Below are 16,169 nucleotides of genomic sequence, written 5' to 3' on the forward strand. Positions count from 1 at the left end.
TAGAGCGTCGTGCTGTGAACGTACAGCTAGGGAAGGGATGTCCGCGCAGGGCATATTGGACACGTGCTTAGAACGTCCATTTCTTGGCAGCAGAATTTCCACAGAATATCCCTCCGACGTCATTGTCGTCGCTGGGAGTTTAAAAATGGCACAGCGGATAAACGAATCTGCGTTTGGGTTCCGATTGACAAGCTTTCGATCGGCCATGCACGCAGAACCACCTGAGCCAAGTTTGGGTTCTTGTGTATCTTAGTTCTTAATTCAGAATATCTTAATTAGAACACCGTAACGTCCCGCTTAGTGACAACAAATACGACCTGTGGATATCGTCTGGACATGGACATCCATGTCCTGCGGACATCCTTTGCGTGTCTGAGAGGGACATTGCGTACATATTACGAGCATATGACATATTCGCTGCATACGCTGTGTGAAAGATATAACGGGCATGCCCGTTATAACGGGCATGCCCGTTATATCTTTACACCAGCTCTGCAGAGCTAGCGTGCACCTAAGTGTAAGTATCATCATCATCAGCCTATCTTATGTCCACTGCAGGACGAAGTCCTCTCCCTGCGATCCCCTGTCCTGCGCCAACCGATTCCAACTAGCACCCGCAAATTTCCTGATTTCGTCGCACCACCTAGTCTTCTGCCGTCCTCTACTGCGCTTCCCCTCTCTTGATACCCATTCTGTCACCCTCAACGTTCCAGAAAGGAAGCATAAGTAACAGATGCGTAAATTCGTAAATTATGACGTACGCTCGAGTGGCAGACATGACAGGCTAGAATTGTAATTAGAAAGTGCGACAAAACATAATTCTGTTACGAGGAAACCTTATGACAAAGCCTCATTGGAGCAGAAGTGTTCACATGCCGGAAAAGGTCCATGCGGGATAACCTTGGGACGTCCCGAACCGGCGGATGTACCAATTGTTTCCGAAACAGTGCTCGAAAATTGGGACGTGATTCGGATGTCCTACAGACGAATCACTTGGTCTAAAATAGACATGTAAGTACTAACGTGCTGCTGTTCTCGTAGAGTGTTCCAGGAACGACGCCTCCGTGGAGACGCAATCGTTCCTCGTAATGTCACAGACATAGAGTTCCTAAATACTAATATGAAACACTATCATCACAGATAACTCGTCGTGCCAACTTCTGCTTTCGTTTGGCGTTGCAGCTGAAAACACTAGAAAGAAAAAGTCATAAAAATTTCACATGTAGTCTCTGGACTTTATAATAAAGATGCTGCCATTGTGATGCTTTTTTTTTTTTTTAGCAAAGTGCCCTCCTAGGCATTATTGTAGGACAGCTAGTTACGGCCTCTGAGATTACCACGCATAAAAAACCGAGCTTAGAGGCCATAGGCAGCCAAGGAGATCGCGTGCGCACAACACGCACAAGTGTCGAAATTTTGCTAGTGCTTTTCAGCGCACAGAAATAACCCAGCTACGCTACAATTTGCGGCTTCCAAAATTTGGCGCATTGTATTTGTTTACGAAACTTGCAGCTATTTTTCTTGTTTTCTTTGTGTCAGGTGACAGCGTGACGTCACGGCACTGTTTTTGTCCGGGAAGGAGCTGCGTTGGTTCTTTATTCTATGGAGTAGCTGTTGCGTAGTGTCGAGAGGCCTATGGTTAACCATCTGCAACGCTAACTATTTCGCATCGCGAAGTTCTGGTAAGTGCTGAGCTGAACCACTAATCGCTTTCTTATCATGCCCAGCTCAACCGCAGCTGTGTAGCTAATTTCCTTGCGTCCAACGGCACAATCGGGACGCGCATATTTCGGAAAGGCTTAGCAGGGTCGCCGGGGCGCCGCTGTTTATCTCGCTGGCCCGATTATTTATTGAAGCCGGTTGCATATTTGTTGGTCCGCTTGCGCCTTCAGCATCGCTAGGCTCCTTAAGAACCGGTAATTTCCCCAATGTTGAGTTTTGCAGTGCATTATTTAAAACTTATTTCGTCGATCAGGCTGCACCATCTTGCGCGCTTAGCCACCCCCACCTTCCCGTTTTTCATTCTTGCCCTGGCGTATGCGCAATAGCTAATGCTGGCGATTAATGGAGCCTCGCTTGTAGTTCCGCGAGACGACCAAAGCTCTCTGTCTAACTTGTCCGCCTACGCGAAAGGAGAGCTGCGTTCCCTTGAAAAGTGCTCGCAAATTTTCCGTACCTGGCACTGGTAAGAAAGTGGAAGGGGGAGGGGGGGGGGGGAACGCCGGCGGCGTTCCTCGACTTTCCAAGCGACACGAATAGTCAGCGGACCGGTAACAAAAAGAATTAAAAAAGATGGAGCAAGAAGAAACAAAAGCTTAGCAGTAGTTGGCGCTTGTTGCATGTTAAAAAAAATATATTGGCGAAAAAAAAAATGTCCCCGCCGCGTTTCCATCGTCAGTCCCGTCCTACCGCCTGGCCTACGGCGCATAAGAATAATAATAAAAGAAAAAATTACAGCGAAAGGCCGCAGCTGTTATCGCGATCTTGTTTTCCTGTTCGCCGCGTATATGTGGCGTAGTCGCCCCAATCGCTGTAGTCGACTTGCCTTGCCCGATCGTCGACTAGCACTTCTGCCCGTGGCGTGTTGTCGCCATTTTCTTTTTTATCGTTTAGCCGCCGTGCCTGCCAACTTTTGAAGTTTTCCGCAACTTGCGGCGCGCTTTTACCACCTTCTTTTTCGTTTCAAGACAGGGAAGCCATGACAACCCGGGTGTTTATCGGGCACCTCAGCTATCAGGTCCGCGAGAAGGACGTGGACCGCTTCTTCAAAGGCTACGGACGCGTCGGCGACATACACCTGAAGAACGGCTTTGGGTTTGTGGTGAGTCTGCCTTGCGTCGCGCTTGCTCGGGTGGTTTTTTTTACCTCGTGCAATATGGTGTGCCCGAGTTGCGGTGAAACCGGAGGCGCTGGACGCAGTGAGCAGAGCCGCTGCTGGCGCCATCTTGTAGCTTTGACCTCAATTGCGAAACTGGTGACACGACAGGTGCACTAACAAAAACATCAAAGTGAACTGTAATTAACGAGAAGGGGCTTAACCGAGGGGCCCGATTTTTTTTATTAGTCGCCATCGTATGAAGCCAGCGAACACTGACACCGAGGACAACATAGGGAAAATTACTTGTGCTTAATAAATGAAACGAAGCGATAAATTAATGGAAATGAACGTGGATCAAAAAAACCACCACTTTCACATAATGCAAAGGTAGGTTGTTGGACCGTTCCCCACCTGCGGGAAGTTGTTTCTTCATCCACTTTAATTTCCATTAACTTACCGTTTCTTTATTTTGTTTATTAAGCACAAGTAATTTCCCCTGTGTTGTCTTTGGTGTCAGTGTTGGCTTCTTATGACGTGACAAAGTGAACTGTGTGAGACAGCCAAAAAAAAAAAACGTACAAATTCTGTGGTGCCTAAAACAGCTGCCCTGCATTAAAAGGGACCAGGACTCCTCACTTGCTAATTCAGTTAATGCTGGAGCATAACTGGAGTATTATATTGGTGTCGCAAGGCCCGTTCTGATCCGGATCGAAACTCTTGACTGTGATTGGTTCCCTCTGGTAGCTTGCGCAAAGGTGCCAATCGCAGTCGAGAATTTCGATCGCAATCGGAAGCGGCCTTGTGACACCCATATTGCAGAGTCAAGGGACTATTTTTCATGGCAGCCAGCTTGAAAAGGTTGGCAGCAGCATAATTGTCACATGCATGTAGGCCACATGTTTTCTCCAGCGAGAATACTGGTGCAATATGTCGTGGTTGGGTGCAGCCACCATTAAAGATTTTGCAGTCCGCACTGCTGTTCTCGTCGTCTCTTGTACACTGGTGTTTCGCTCCGGGTAAAACTAGTGTAATTAAACTCTTGTCACCGCATCCTCTATGGCTATCACACGATGCACCTTTGATTGCTATTGAGCCAGATCGGGATTGAGTTTCTGAACTGCGATTGGCTCCCCCTTCCGCAATTCGCGCAAGGAAGCCGATCACGATTGAGAAATTTGATCCCGATCAGGTTCAGTTGCGATTAAAAGCGTGCAGTGTGTCCCTCCGCTTAAAACTCATAGCCGGCATTAAAAAGATGCGCATGTTTGGTGGTGCGCAGTTGATATTCTTTTTTTTTTTTTTTATTCCTGCCGTTTCCAGGAGTTTGAAGACCACAGGGATGCAGACGATGCCATCAAGGACCTCAATGGCAAGGAGCTGCTTGGAGAAAGGTACGTCGAGTGGTCGGCGAAGTCTTCAAATACTTCAGTTCATCAGTATGGGAGAGATTGATGTGCACCTCTACACTATTCTAGTAATCTCACTGGAGCATCGCTCAGTGTCGCACGTGCACAAGTGGTGAGGCTAGGCACCTGTGCCAAGCGTTTCTGGTGTCCAGTGTCGTCTGCTAGGCTGTTTCAGTGAATCCGGCATAGCCGCTGCTGTTTGTCGGCACATCTGTTGTTTGCAACCACTCGTTACGTAACCATTGTGTGTGCGGGAGCACACGTGCACACTTCTGTTGGCGTTGAAAAGGGATATGCAGCACGAGCTATGTGGAGCTTACTGGAATAGCCCAGCGCACTATTTCCGCCCAGGACTATGCTCTGTACGCACGTGCCTGCCCTCGCTGTTTTTATAGGCGAGACAGCGCTGGCCGTTGTCGGTTGGTGCTCTCGCGCCATTTGTAACCTCTTGCAGAGCTGTGGGCCATTACAGCGTCTATTGTAGCTAGGCTGGGGATTTGAGACATTGAACTTCATCGGCTATTAATGTCACTACTGCGGATATAGAGTTGCAGGTTTATGTACCAAAGCTCATGGGCAGTGAGGAGCAGTAAGGGTTAATACTTCTCCATGTTTGTGGTCCATTGTGCGTGCTCGGGAGGTGTGGTCAACATGGGCCTGCAAGATGGGGCAGAGGTGGTAATTGGCCAAATGGCTTGGCCATAGAGGTGTGCTAAAATGGAACACGGGGCTGGACACACTGGGTGATAGGAGTTCTGCACTGGGCGAATTGGTGCCAAACAGTGCTACGAAAGGCGCACTAAAGGAATAAGAACATGAAACGAGCAAACAAAAAGGTCAGATGGGAGTGTGTGCTAACCAACAGCTTAGCACTTGCCGTAACCCGGCTGATCGTAGGTGCTCACGCCCCATGTCTTTTCCCGTAACATCATAGGTTTTACGCAGCTCCTTTTAAAAATTACTTTTGTGCTTGTTTTGAGAGAGAGGCTGCGAGTGAGTATAACTCTTGTTTCCTCTCCGTCATTGCCAGGGTTTCCGTGGAGCTGGCTCACGGAAGTCGCCGTGGACCTGGGGGCAGGATCCTTGCACCAGGTTCACGGGACTGGAGGTCGCCACCAGGAGGAGGTGGAGGCGGTGGAGGAGGGCGATACCAGGGTGGAGCCAGAGACAGGTCAGCAGGAGTCGCTAACGTACATGTAGAAGTGTGGTTGTGTACAGGGGGTGGCAAAACCCTTGGAAAGGTGCTTGTATGCGTGACTCGGGGGTGAGTTCTACAATCTGATTGGTTAATTTTGCCGTAATTGGTTGATTGTTAGACGAATGAAAATAGAGGTTACACTTCCATCCTTCTGGAATTCAACGGCAAAACCCAGTGCTTGTATATCGGTGTGATGTCGCCGATTTCGAAATATTTTTTCGTATCTGGTCTATTCTGATGTTGTGGAGGTTTTGAAAACTTCTTAAGTTCATGCTTTGGCTCCTTCAGAGTACAACTCATTCCATCTTTGCCGATAAAAAAAAATTATCTAGACCCGAGTAGACGCAGTCAAAATCCGTGGCGTAATGTCTAGTTGGTGCGGGAACTTCTATGTGGTGTTGTGCCACCAGTGTTTCCTTTTTTGCATCTTTTGTTGCTTATCAAGCATCCATTCACGTTTATTTTTTCTTTGGTATATGTTGTAGAAAGGGTCATTTACTAATGCAGGTCAAATAATTTTATCTTTAGCATGCCTCTAGAGGCCTCAGATGAACTTAGTTCATTTCGGGCCAAAAGAGTTGAGTTTTTGCGTGCCTGCATGGTTGAGTATACCTGGGAGTTAGCGAGCTTTTTGACGACCTATGTTCTTAGAACAGTTCTGTAGTTGCCTCTGCGTGCCACAGGTGGCGTGTTTCCGACCAATGGATGCAGTGCCCAGAGGAAGCAAATTTTAGAAGAGCTTTAGAAAAGCTGTAGAAACTTGAGGACCATTTTGGCACTGTTCTTGGTCAGGTGTGTTGGCTAAACCGTGTTAGCATACGTAAAGGAGCCCTAACACATTTTCGAAGATTTCGAAACTCCGCATCATGTTCTTCACACAAATAAAACTATTGGATGATTGGATGACATATTACGAGCTTAAAGGCTGTGAAACAATTGGAAGGTATTTTAATTCACTTCTAAACTTGGTCGCGTAATGCTGGACCTGGAATCCTTGGCACCATTGTTTACATGTGACGCAGCGAAATTTTGTGATGTCATGTAGTGGCAAGGCTGAATACGATGATGCTCGCTTAAAAGACTAGTGCCGCATGCATTTTTTTTTCTAGCCTGTCTCATGTTGGCAGCTACCGCAGAAATGGAGCAAACCAATTTATCGTGACTCACCAACCGCACTACAACAGCGACCTCTTTATGTGACGTAAAAAAAATCTCGTCAGAAATCTTTGAGCTATCCATGCGTAACAGTTTGACAAAGGGATGGATTCCCAGTTGTAAGTTGAGTATGGAGTTCATGCTTCTGTTTCGTTTTGCTCTCTTGCCTTACCATTCTGTCCTTGACAATGCTGCACCAACTGGCCTACATTTCTACACTCTTGATATAAATATATATGTATTTTGTTGCTGTTGCCAGTGTGCATAAAGCAGCATTCTCGTTTCTTTTTTTTTCTTTTCTTCGGTTTGGTACCAGCAGTAGGTTTGGGCCTCCGGTGAGGACAAACTACCAGCTGGTCGTCGAGAACCTGAGCAGTCACGTCAGCTGGCAGGTAAATGGACGAGGCAGCCCCCCACTGGTCTCGAAGTGTCATCGTCATGCCATCCGAGCTTGTGTGTGCACGTCGAAAGCGCTCTTGTTGCATGTGTTTTGAAGGGCGAAATTTTAAAACTGCTGCCATGTTTTAAGCTGATTTCGAGTTACTGGGTGGTGGAAAAAAAAAATGGGGAGATGCTTGCAGGGCAGTGTAATTTTGAATGCCTGCCGAAGTTTGCATCTGACGGTATGTGTGTGGCTGTGGTGATTGTTGCTCCATTACTTTTTTCCCTCCCTGGATTAGGAAAGGAAGGCATTTGTTCGAATAAAAAGTAATGCGGTTGTTTAATCAAATGGCGGCTAAAAGAAAGGTAAGGGTGGCCCCCTTGTTACTTTTGTGGCTGCATTTAAATAGCAGCTTAGTGCCCATAAGGCAAAGTGAAATAATTTTGCCTCAGCTGCATTGCTTCCAAAATGTTTGCACTGCAATCTGAAAGTGCAGGGACAGGGCTTTGCTCTGGAACATTCTGTATGCAGACAAAAATAACAGCTGCGTAGGTTACCAGCCGTGTGCGTGTAAGCGCAGCCGTTTGAGCTGCAGGGGCAGCTTCGCAGTGGGGGGGCCGGAGTCATTCTGCGTTACGCGCTGCCTCCAATTCAAAGCATACCGGCCGTGGTGGATCAGCAATTGCTGCTGACGAGGTGGCGGGTTCAATTCCGAATAGTGACAGTTGCATTTTGATGGGGGGCAGAACGTAAAAAAAAAGCTCAGACTCAAAATCCTAAAGAAATAAACCTTTTAGAAGTAGGCAACTGCGGCCAGACTTTTTGTTCCAGGCTGCCTGCATGTTTCCACTTGCAGTTTGGTTGTAATTGCAAAAAGGGGGGCTTTGTAGCAAACCGAGGTGCTTGCTTGCTTCGCGTCTCCTGCTACTCCGCAGGAACCGGGCCTGTTCTCAAGTCTTTCAGCTAGAAACGATTAGGCTATTGTTTACTCATCGATACATTCCTTTTCTTTTTTTTTTATGCCCAATGTATTGGCCACGTTAGATGTAAGTTTATGGGAGCACAGCTTGTCAAGAGCAGTCAACACAGCTGCACACTGTTTACTGCAGATGTGACTCGGATTACATGGCCTTGAATAAAAGCGGCGGGTGAAGGGGGGAGGGGGATCACTTAGATAGTCGCGTTTTGCTTGATTGGCCACTAAGTTTAGCTAACAACTCACATACATCGTTAACTATTCGCCTTGCTGTGTGGTGAACTGGAGCACGGTTGAATGTCTTGAGTGAACCAACTGTTCTAAGGTTTGCCGAATTGGTTGCTCATGACACTCACGGGAAGGCATTGGTCAAGGCTGCTGTGGGAATCATTTTTCTTTGTAATTTTTGCAGTAATCTTGTACAGAAGGTATTAGTTAAATGGGACCTAAGGCTGGGACCTTGATGATAAATCGTTTCTTTTTAAATATAAATTTTCATAAAAGCCAGTGATGTATGGATAGTGCCTGCCAAATGCTCAGCCACATACGTTGGCGACTCCAAAGTGGGAGCGATTGCTGCCCGAGACGCTCGGCCGTGCTCCAGCTCCCTGTGCCCTCTTGAGTGACCAACTGTTTCTCTCTCTCTCTCTGTTGCTGCATCACTCTCCTCATTCCCCCCAACGCCCTCCCCCCCTCAACTAAGAAGGTCGCCGTCTGACTGAAGGAGGTTGTGTCTAGCACACCAGCACTGGTTTACGGATGTGGCTACCACCACCAGCCCAGTGGCTGGCTACAGTGTGCCAAGGGATCGTAGGGCGGCTACGCTTTTGCAAGCAAGCCCGTAGCTGGGCAGGCCACGGAGGGCTCGCCAACCCGCGCCGCCCTCTGGCTGGCTTCCCGCACAATCTAGGTGTCAGAGAAACACACCCGGCAGTCACGGATCGCTCGATGGATGGATGGATGCACTAAGGAAGGCTGCTGTGGCTTGTGGCTTGGCTACTACCGGCCCGTAGCGCAACACCGTCATTGCTGGCGGCCGCGGTCTCACCTTCTCACTGGCGCTGGTGGTGTCTCTGTCTTGGGTGGTCTCTGTGCGCAAGGGTGGTCTCTCTCGCAATGGGTGTGCTCTCTCGGTCTCTGGTTGGTGGGGGGGTGGTCCGCGGATCGGGACCACCCCCGGCTTCCCCCTTCCCCCCGAAAAAGGTAAATCTCCCACCGGACGCCGCGCCCCCCTAGCCGAGGCCGCCCCGGCGGCCCGCGGCTGTTGGGGCGGCTGTCCTCTCTTTGTGCGTGGGCTGCACTGTACGGTGGCTTTTGCGGACCAGGGCGGGAGCGCGGGTCGGGACCGGCAGTAACAGGTATCGCCGGAAAGATTTCGACGGCTTAGGAACGTGCGCGGCAAGTGTGCCTGACGCGCAGCTACATAGGTATTCTTGGTCACTGGGAAATGACTTGGGAAATCTTGGATTGATTCGTTTAGCTGGCAAAGGGGTTGAATATTTAGTACCTTTTGTTGGGATGCAAGTTGTGGGTTCAACTCGTAACTTGGTGGTGATGCACCATTTGAGCTTGAGGGGGTGTGCGGTAGCGCGATTAAAAAACGGGACAAAAGAAGACACACAGGGACGCACACAACACTGTGTCCCTCTGCGTCTTCTTTTGTCCCGTCTTTTGATCGCGCTACCGCACACCCCTTCAAGGTGCATTACCAACAAGCCCCTCATTGCAACCCTCGTTAAGCTTGAGGTTATGGCAAGGCCACTGGAGCAAGGTAGATGTATCGGATATGAGGCATTATTGGGAAATTTCTTTTTTAGTCTTCATTCTCTCTCTCCTTTTTTTCTCCCCGTTTACTTGGAACATCTCATGAATGAAGTGGAAACACTTTTTTTTTCTAAATTGCTGTACGATTTGTTCTGTCGGGTAAATCTTAGGCTTAGTGCTAGGTGGAGGAAGTGTTAGGTAGCAAAAGCTTGTGCAATGCAGCCCTTGTTTCACACTGTTTGAGAGATTCCTCTTTAAAAGTAAATGCAAATTTCGAACTTCGAAACGGACCCCGAGAGAAGGAAAGAACTGCCGCTTGTTTTCTCGTCAATGTGCCTCTTTTCTTGCATCCTGGCATTTGCAGTTTGCGCGCCGAGCAAGCGAAGCAGACTCCTTCGATGGCATCTGCTTGGCAGGTAGCACTAGATTTGTGCTTATAGAAGATTTGCAGACGCACAGTCTGCAGTACGCTTGCAAAAGGTGCATGCCCATGTGTCCTGTAGATGCCCTCTTCTTTTTTTTTATGCACATGGGTCAAGGAGACTGCCTTATAGAAGGGTGACAGAAGGTTTTGCTAGCAGATAATTTATGCGCAAAGGTTCTGCAGTCAAGTTTTCTAGAGCACATTGCGGCACAACCTTCACTCCTAGCAATCAGTTGGGTTGTTATCACACATTGTGCTCGCATTACATAGTGTGCTGGGGAAAGCCAAGCTCACCTGCGGAGCTGCATTGCACTGGGATTTAAAACTAACTTGCATCGCCAACTGTTGCCAAAGTTCAGAACAGTGGTGGCATGCGAACAATTTGATTTTCAACTAAAGGTGCACTGAAACACTGGTCCTAATATAAGTTGGGTACGAACAACTTGACTGGTTGTCGTCATGCCAGTGTCTGTCTGTCTCTCATTAGTCTTGCGCTTGAGCCCAGTGATTCTGAAAGTGCTGACTACAGTGCCAATCCACTCTTGTAGCAGTTGTATTCCAGACGTTTTTTTTTTTTTTAAATTGCGAGGCTAGCTTTATTATGTCAAAAAGGTGGGTTTGGTATTGTTACATTACTGATTATGCTGGCCATGGCACATGGGTTAAGGGTTCGTGTGCTAGAGTACGCCGAGGGGTACCGATCCTCGCAATGCAGGCTCTTGGCGGGCCGTTACTCGACAGAGATTGGCATTGGAGAAGCATCGGTGAACTTCGGAGCGAATGAATGAATGGAACCTAGCAGCTTTCTCATTATTCAGCTTGCTGAAAAATGTGTTCAGGAACAAAGCATTGGCTGTGTCTTGGTTCTCACCTGTGTGTCTACCCTTTGCCTCTTCCCCCCCCCCCCTTCCGGCTGTCTTCCCTTCCCTCTTCCCTCTCCTTCCATGGTGGACTCTCCTCTCGTAGGACTTGAAGGACTACATGCGCCAGGCGGGCGAGGTGACCTTCACGGATGCACACAGCAACCGGCCTAACGAAGGGTACGTCCTGTGCTAAGATGCTTCTTGTGGTGGCTTGTTACTTGTTTACCCAACCAAGCTGATAGAGTGTACTGCAAAAATTACTAGAGGGAAAAGCGGCCCTGCAATCGTTTGTCTACTATGGGAAGCATGGCTAGTGCATAGACTTGTCTGATCTTCATGCTTGCGGCTTCAGATGTGATGCTGCCCATCATGCTTGAGCCTTCTAAATTTCTAAGCACTCGTAGTTTTTTTTTTAAACATAAGGTAACTTGTTTTCACAGACTCACCTAGTCATTGGGTTGTTAAAACATGGTTAAAACATTTATAATTGGGAAGTGTTTATAACGCCATATTTTCTTGCAATGGTTTGCGAAGTTGCAATGCCATTTGATGCCAGGATTGAAGCTCGGGCAAATTCATGTACTGCCCAGTCATCCGTCTTGGCTGTACCCTCCATACTTGCAGTTTGCGTAGACGCTTAGTGATAGGGTACCCTTTGGAAGGGTGCGTTTTTTGTGTGAAACTGACCGAACGTACGGTGCCGTCTTAGCAAGTGCAATGTTTCACGCTCGTTCGTCTCTGGGCTGGGGCAGTGGTGCGGTTGCGGGAACAATTGTACTAAGTTTAAAAGGACACTAAATAGCAGTTAGTTTAGGCCGGTGAAGTAGTTTACGCTCCTCCTTCACTTTCCTCCTCGCTCTCTGCTATCGCCGTCTTTCATCCGCGTTCGCTCTTTCATACTTCACTGCTCATTTGCTCGGTTACCAGGATGCCGAGGGACGGCGTCAACACTGGCCACAGGAACGGGCGCCCGAGAGCTGCTCTCTAAAGACCTTGCGCCCCTTATGTCCTAGTAAATGCGGTGCTTTCAGCTGTAAGACAGCGTAGCAATTCTCCGTTCTTTTGTGTGTCTACACAGGCTTGTCGAGTTCTCCAACTATGCGGATATGAGGAATGCCCTGTCGAAGCTGGACAACACGGACCTGAGTGGGCGCCGGATCAAGCTCTACGAGTCGAAGAAGAGCCGAGCATCAAACCGGTAAGGATCTGGCAGGGGCTTGTCGCACCTGGCCAGTCACGCCTGTTCATCTCTTTGGTGCGAGCTGTGCTTGTCTTTTCGGCTTCCCGGTGCTGTGCATTGGTTGTAGGACCAGTGGGCTGAAACTGTGAGGAATGTCGGTATTGAAACATGCTGCACACTTTCCGTGCGCAGCCATTCAGAATACTGTTGGGGCTGATAGATGTGGTAGAGAGAATCTGCTGCCTTTACTGGGAGGGCAATGGAGCGAGGCCGAAACAGGCTTGGTAATGGTCCTTCGAAATCTTGAATGTAAAACTGTCACTCTCATGGCCTTGAAGGCCCGTTTTAGTTACACTGCCCTTAAAATCTTTGGATTTCTTTCGGATAAGCAGAGTGGGCTTTTGTCTTTCTGATCGTGAGGTTTATCCAAGCTTTGAATCAATACAATTCACCGTAATTAGCATCCTTAAAGTTGGGAGTAATCTTGTTTTTAGTGTCTGATTGTGGTTTGTGCGATGAAGGTTTACTCAGCGCTTTTTCATTCCGTGTGCAAATAAAATGTTTGATGTTTAAGACAGTTTATTTACAAGCTGTCAGTGCATCAGGGACGTTGGATGCCGCTTTACCTACAGAGTGAATACAGGGTGTGTGTTTTAGTGATCAAGGCCACGTTTTCAGGCAGAACAACTTGGCGCATTTTGTTTTGCAGGTCCCGTTCAAGGTCCCGCTCCCGGTCTCGATCCCGGTCCCGCCGTTCGACGTCGGACTCGCGTTCTCGCTCCAGGTCCCGCTCCAGGTCTCCTCGCTCCCGGTCGGCATCCAAGTCTCCGGTACGCAGGAAGAGCCACTCCGACAGTCCACGCAACCGCTCCCGCTCCAGGAGCAGGAGCGCGTCGCCGCAGCGCCGTTCATCTTCCAAGTCGCCCCCTTCCAAGCGGCAGAGCCCCGACGACTGAGCAGGGGCTTCGAGTTTCCCTTCCCCTCGGCTTGAAGCAATGAAGCCATGCTTCCTGCTTGGCAGGCTGCTTCTTTGATTTTTATACTTGCCAGGCTCTTGTGTCTTCACCATGATTTCTCTTGTGCCACCCCATTTGATGCCTGTGGAAGTTGCTACCAATTTTTGTTGTCTGCTCCGAGAGAGGGGAAGTGGGAGATATCGTGACATTCAATGTTGTGCACAATGTGGAAACCATTTTTTTACCCCCCCCCCCCTTTTTTTTTCACAAGGTTTATCTTGCCATCAGTGCTAAGCATGAAGGGCTGCAATGTCCTTCATGAGAAATCACAGCTTCATTTGTTTTGATAATTATTTCTTTATTGCAAGTATAAAAGATTGTGTGGAGGTTTACTTCGAATGGAACTGTAGCCATTTATCTGTTCGACCTTTTCTTTCTAGGTTGCTGTAGCAGGTTTTGCGAACAAAGGGAGCAGGTTACTCAGATTCCCACTTATAATCGTGCTCTACCCAGTTCATGGTTCAGTTATGTTCAGAGGGAAGGAGAAATTCGCACATGAAGCAGCCATACCGTGTTTCAGTATTTTTCTCATTAGGGAGTTTTTGTTTGTGAGATTGAAAGTAATTGTTCCTTTTGTTTTAAAATGGCGGATTGCTAAAGCCTTTTAGAAAAGTGAGGTCTATAGTATCCTTTTGTAAAGACATCATTTGGTGAACCATGCAATAGGTTACTTTCTTTGTAAAAGATTGTGTTTGCACCTGTGTAATAAAAATTTCCCATCACTTTCCTTCTTTATGTTGCTTTCACTGTATTTTGGACATTGAGCATATTGGACAGTGTGCACTTCATGTACCTTCATCGCACCCTCTCGGACATTGATGCCGATTGCTTCAAAATGTTCACTTGTTCCGGAGAGGTTAATAGTTGGGAATGCGGCTGCAATCGAATGTCGGCCGTCTCCACACTTCAAACACGAACATAAAAACAATGCAACAGATTAACCACATGATAGCCCACGTGGCTCATAATCGGACAGGAATGGGGAACAAGACATCCTCAGACTGGTGAAAAGCCTGGTCGTTGGCAGGCTCCCTACCTTGCCATCACATGAACAGGGAGGAAGAGTGAAAGGCTGATATAACAAGGATGGCATATAAGACAGCCCTGCGGCTGGCACACAACCCCATCTGAGAAGCTTCTAGCCCTTGGGTCTCCACAATACATTCAATGAACTGGCTGAGGCTCCCAAACGTGTAGCGTGGAGGAGTCGATAGGTGCAAACGAGTGCTGGCAGCGCTCTTCCTTGAAGAGTCGGCCTTGGAGAATGCATGCAAGCACACCAAAGCAGCAAAGGGCTACCCTGCCAGATCACCAATGCCACAAAACATGAATTCGACATTGCATGCAGGAAGGAGAAAGGCTAGTGTAGAATGCATGGACAAAACAACAAAGTGCTTGGACACTGCAAGATTCTCGGATACTTCGCCGTATGGGGCCAACACTGTCTGTTATCCTACTGGGGCGCCTTTTCGATAAAGTTGAGCACGTTTCTTGCTGCTGAACACGTTTTAATGCTGAATAAAAGTACCGCTTACTCTGCGCGTTCGCATACCAACAGTGTTGGGCACGTCGCATAGCACAATTATAAAAATTGAGTGCGTACATTTTATAGACGAAAAAAATGCAGATCCAACGAACATGTTAGAATCTACGCGAAGCGAGGCCTTTGTGAAGGGGTTATTGAAGTGATTACAAATTTGCCCATTTTGTTCCTGCGTCTTTGGCGTCAAGGAAACTGACGCGCGCATGGTGGCCATCAATATGCGAAAGGCCATCACAAATTGATGGCCTTTCAAGGCCATCAGTATGCGATATGCTATCGGAAACTCGTGGCCTTTAGAGGCCATCAATATGTGATGTGTTGGATAGCCCTTGCACGTTTCTAGCATAAAGTTTTGTGCATGATGCAATAGATGCCATGTAAGTAAAAAGTTGTGGCGTAATGGTTAGAGCGTAGTGGCTGCTGCGCTGGGGGGGCCGAGATTCAAATCCCGCCGCAGGACGTGCTTCATTTTTTTTATGGGATGCGAATCAACTCGAAGCGACCCAGGCGAAATGCAACTAGGAAAAGGAAGCTTTGTTTTAAAAGAAAATGGCGGGACGTACTCCAACACATCATACTGCGCCTCACGAACGGTTCTACCAACAGACAGTGGCGTAGCAACAGGGGGGGGGGGCGTGGGCCCCGGGTGCAAGGAGCCAATAGGGGGGCGGGGGGGGGCGTGTCATATACGTCTGAAGATACCCCTCTTTCCGCCGGCTACACCCCGGGGGAGGGGGGTGACAGAAGACATATGGGCCCCGGGTGCCAGACGACCTAGCTACGCCACTGCCAAAAGATGCTCGTTTTACGGGGCGTAGCAAGAATGCTCTGTTGTGGTTTTCTCGCGGTCCTCGGTTACGGGTAGCCCGAAAAAGTACTCTGCCGTGGGTGTGGATGACCGTAAACGGCGTGATGTGGATGCCTAACGCATTCAACGCGCCACCAAAGAGGACAAAGGAAAGATGGTGCCCTCTCCGGGGGTAGCGGCAGTAGTGAAGAACGGAGATATCAACAATTGTCTCCTATTCCATTCGCATCTTGGCCAACACCTCCCCCCCCCCCCCCCCCCTCCATCGTGAGTACAAACCAGCGACAGAAGGCAAACAACAGTGCTGTACGTATTGAAGAGGTATCGGAAGAAAATGAGACCGAAGAAAGAAATGAATGTACCAACATTTAATGATCGACTACTATAGTGAAAAACAGTAAACGTACGCATTAACGACCTACCTGAAGCTATTCAATCATCTGAAGTTTTGTTGTATACGCAGACAATACGACTATATTGTTCACAGGTGTAGTCCACTTGCAGAACAGGATTGGTATTACCGAATTGGTTCTTGGCGTCAGAATTTTGCCTAAAAGACTAAATCCGCTACAAATGATAAGCTAGTCCTCCAAAACCTGCATTTTCATTACTTCGCGGTAATAGCTTGATCATGGC

At 48.2% G+C, this 16,169-nt stretch overlaps 1 protein-coding gene across 2 annotated transcripts; it reads left to right on the forward strand.

Annotated features, from left to right (window-relative positions):
• The first annotated feature begins 1,539 nt into the window (after nucleotides 1-1,539).
• On the forward strand, nucleotides 1,540-13,909 carry LOC139050535 (serine-arginine protein 55-like). 2 transcript variants are annotated; one of them, XM_070527043.1, is made up of 8 exons: nucleotides 1,540-1,682; nucleotides 2,688-2,821; nucleotides 4,139-4,209; nucleotides 5,255-5,395; nucleotides 6,894-6,969; nucleotides 11,090-11,163; nucleotides 12,065-12,184; nucleotides 12,876-13,909. In XM_070527043.1, exons 2-8 carry the CDS (start codon nucleotides 2,699-2,701, stop codon nucleotides 13,120-13,122), a joined length of 852 nt encoding a protein of 283 aa, XP_070383144.1. In that variant the 5' UTR covers nucleotides 1,540-1,682; nucleotides 2,688-2,698; the 3' UTR covers nucleotides 13,123-13,909. The 2 variants fall into 2 exon arrangements, with proteins under 2 accessions (XP_070383144.1, XP_070383145.1); XM_070527044.1 differs by having other exon boundaries at nucleotides 6,897-6,969.
• Nucleotides 13,910-16,169: the final 2,260 nt, after the last annotated feature.

The sequence above is a fragment of the Dermacentor albipictus genome, chromosome 10 (genome assembly GCF_038994185.2).
Source record: "Dermacentor albipictus isolate Rhodes 1998 colony chromosome 10, USDA_Dalb.pri_finalv2, whole genome shotgun sequence".
Classification (NCBI taxonomy): domain Eukaryota; kingdom Metazoa; phylum Arthropoda; class Arachnida; order Ixodida; family Ixodidae; genus Dermacentor; species Dermacentor albipictus.

Excerpts from the sequence above, each read along its gene's own strand:
- LOC139050535 (XM_070527043.1), top strand. The coding sequence starts at position 2,699 with ATGACAACCCGGGTGTTTATCGGGCACCTCAGCTATCAGGTCCGCGAG. Across the intron at positions 2,822-4,138 it reads AGAACGGCTTTGGGTTTGTG|GAGTTTGAAGACCACAGGGA; the intron begins GTGAGTCTGCCT and ends TGCCGTTTCCAG. Across the intron at positions 5,396-6,893 it reads CAGGGTGGAGCCAGAGACAG|CAGTAGGTTTGGGCCTCCGG; the intron begins GTCAGCAGGAGT and ends GTTTGGTACCAG.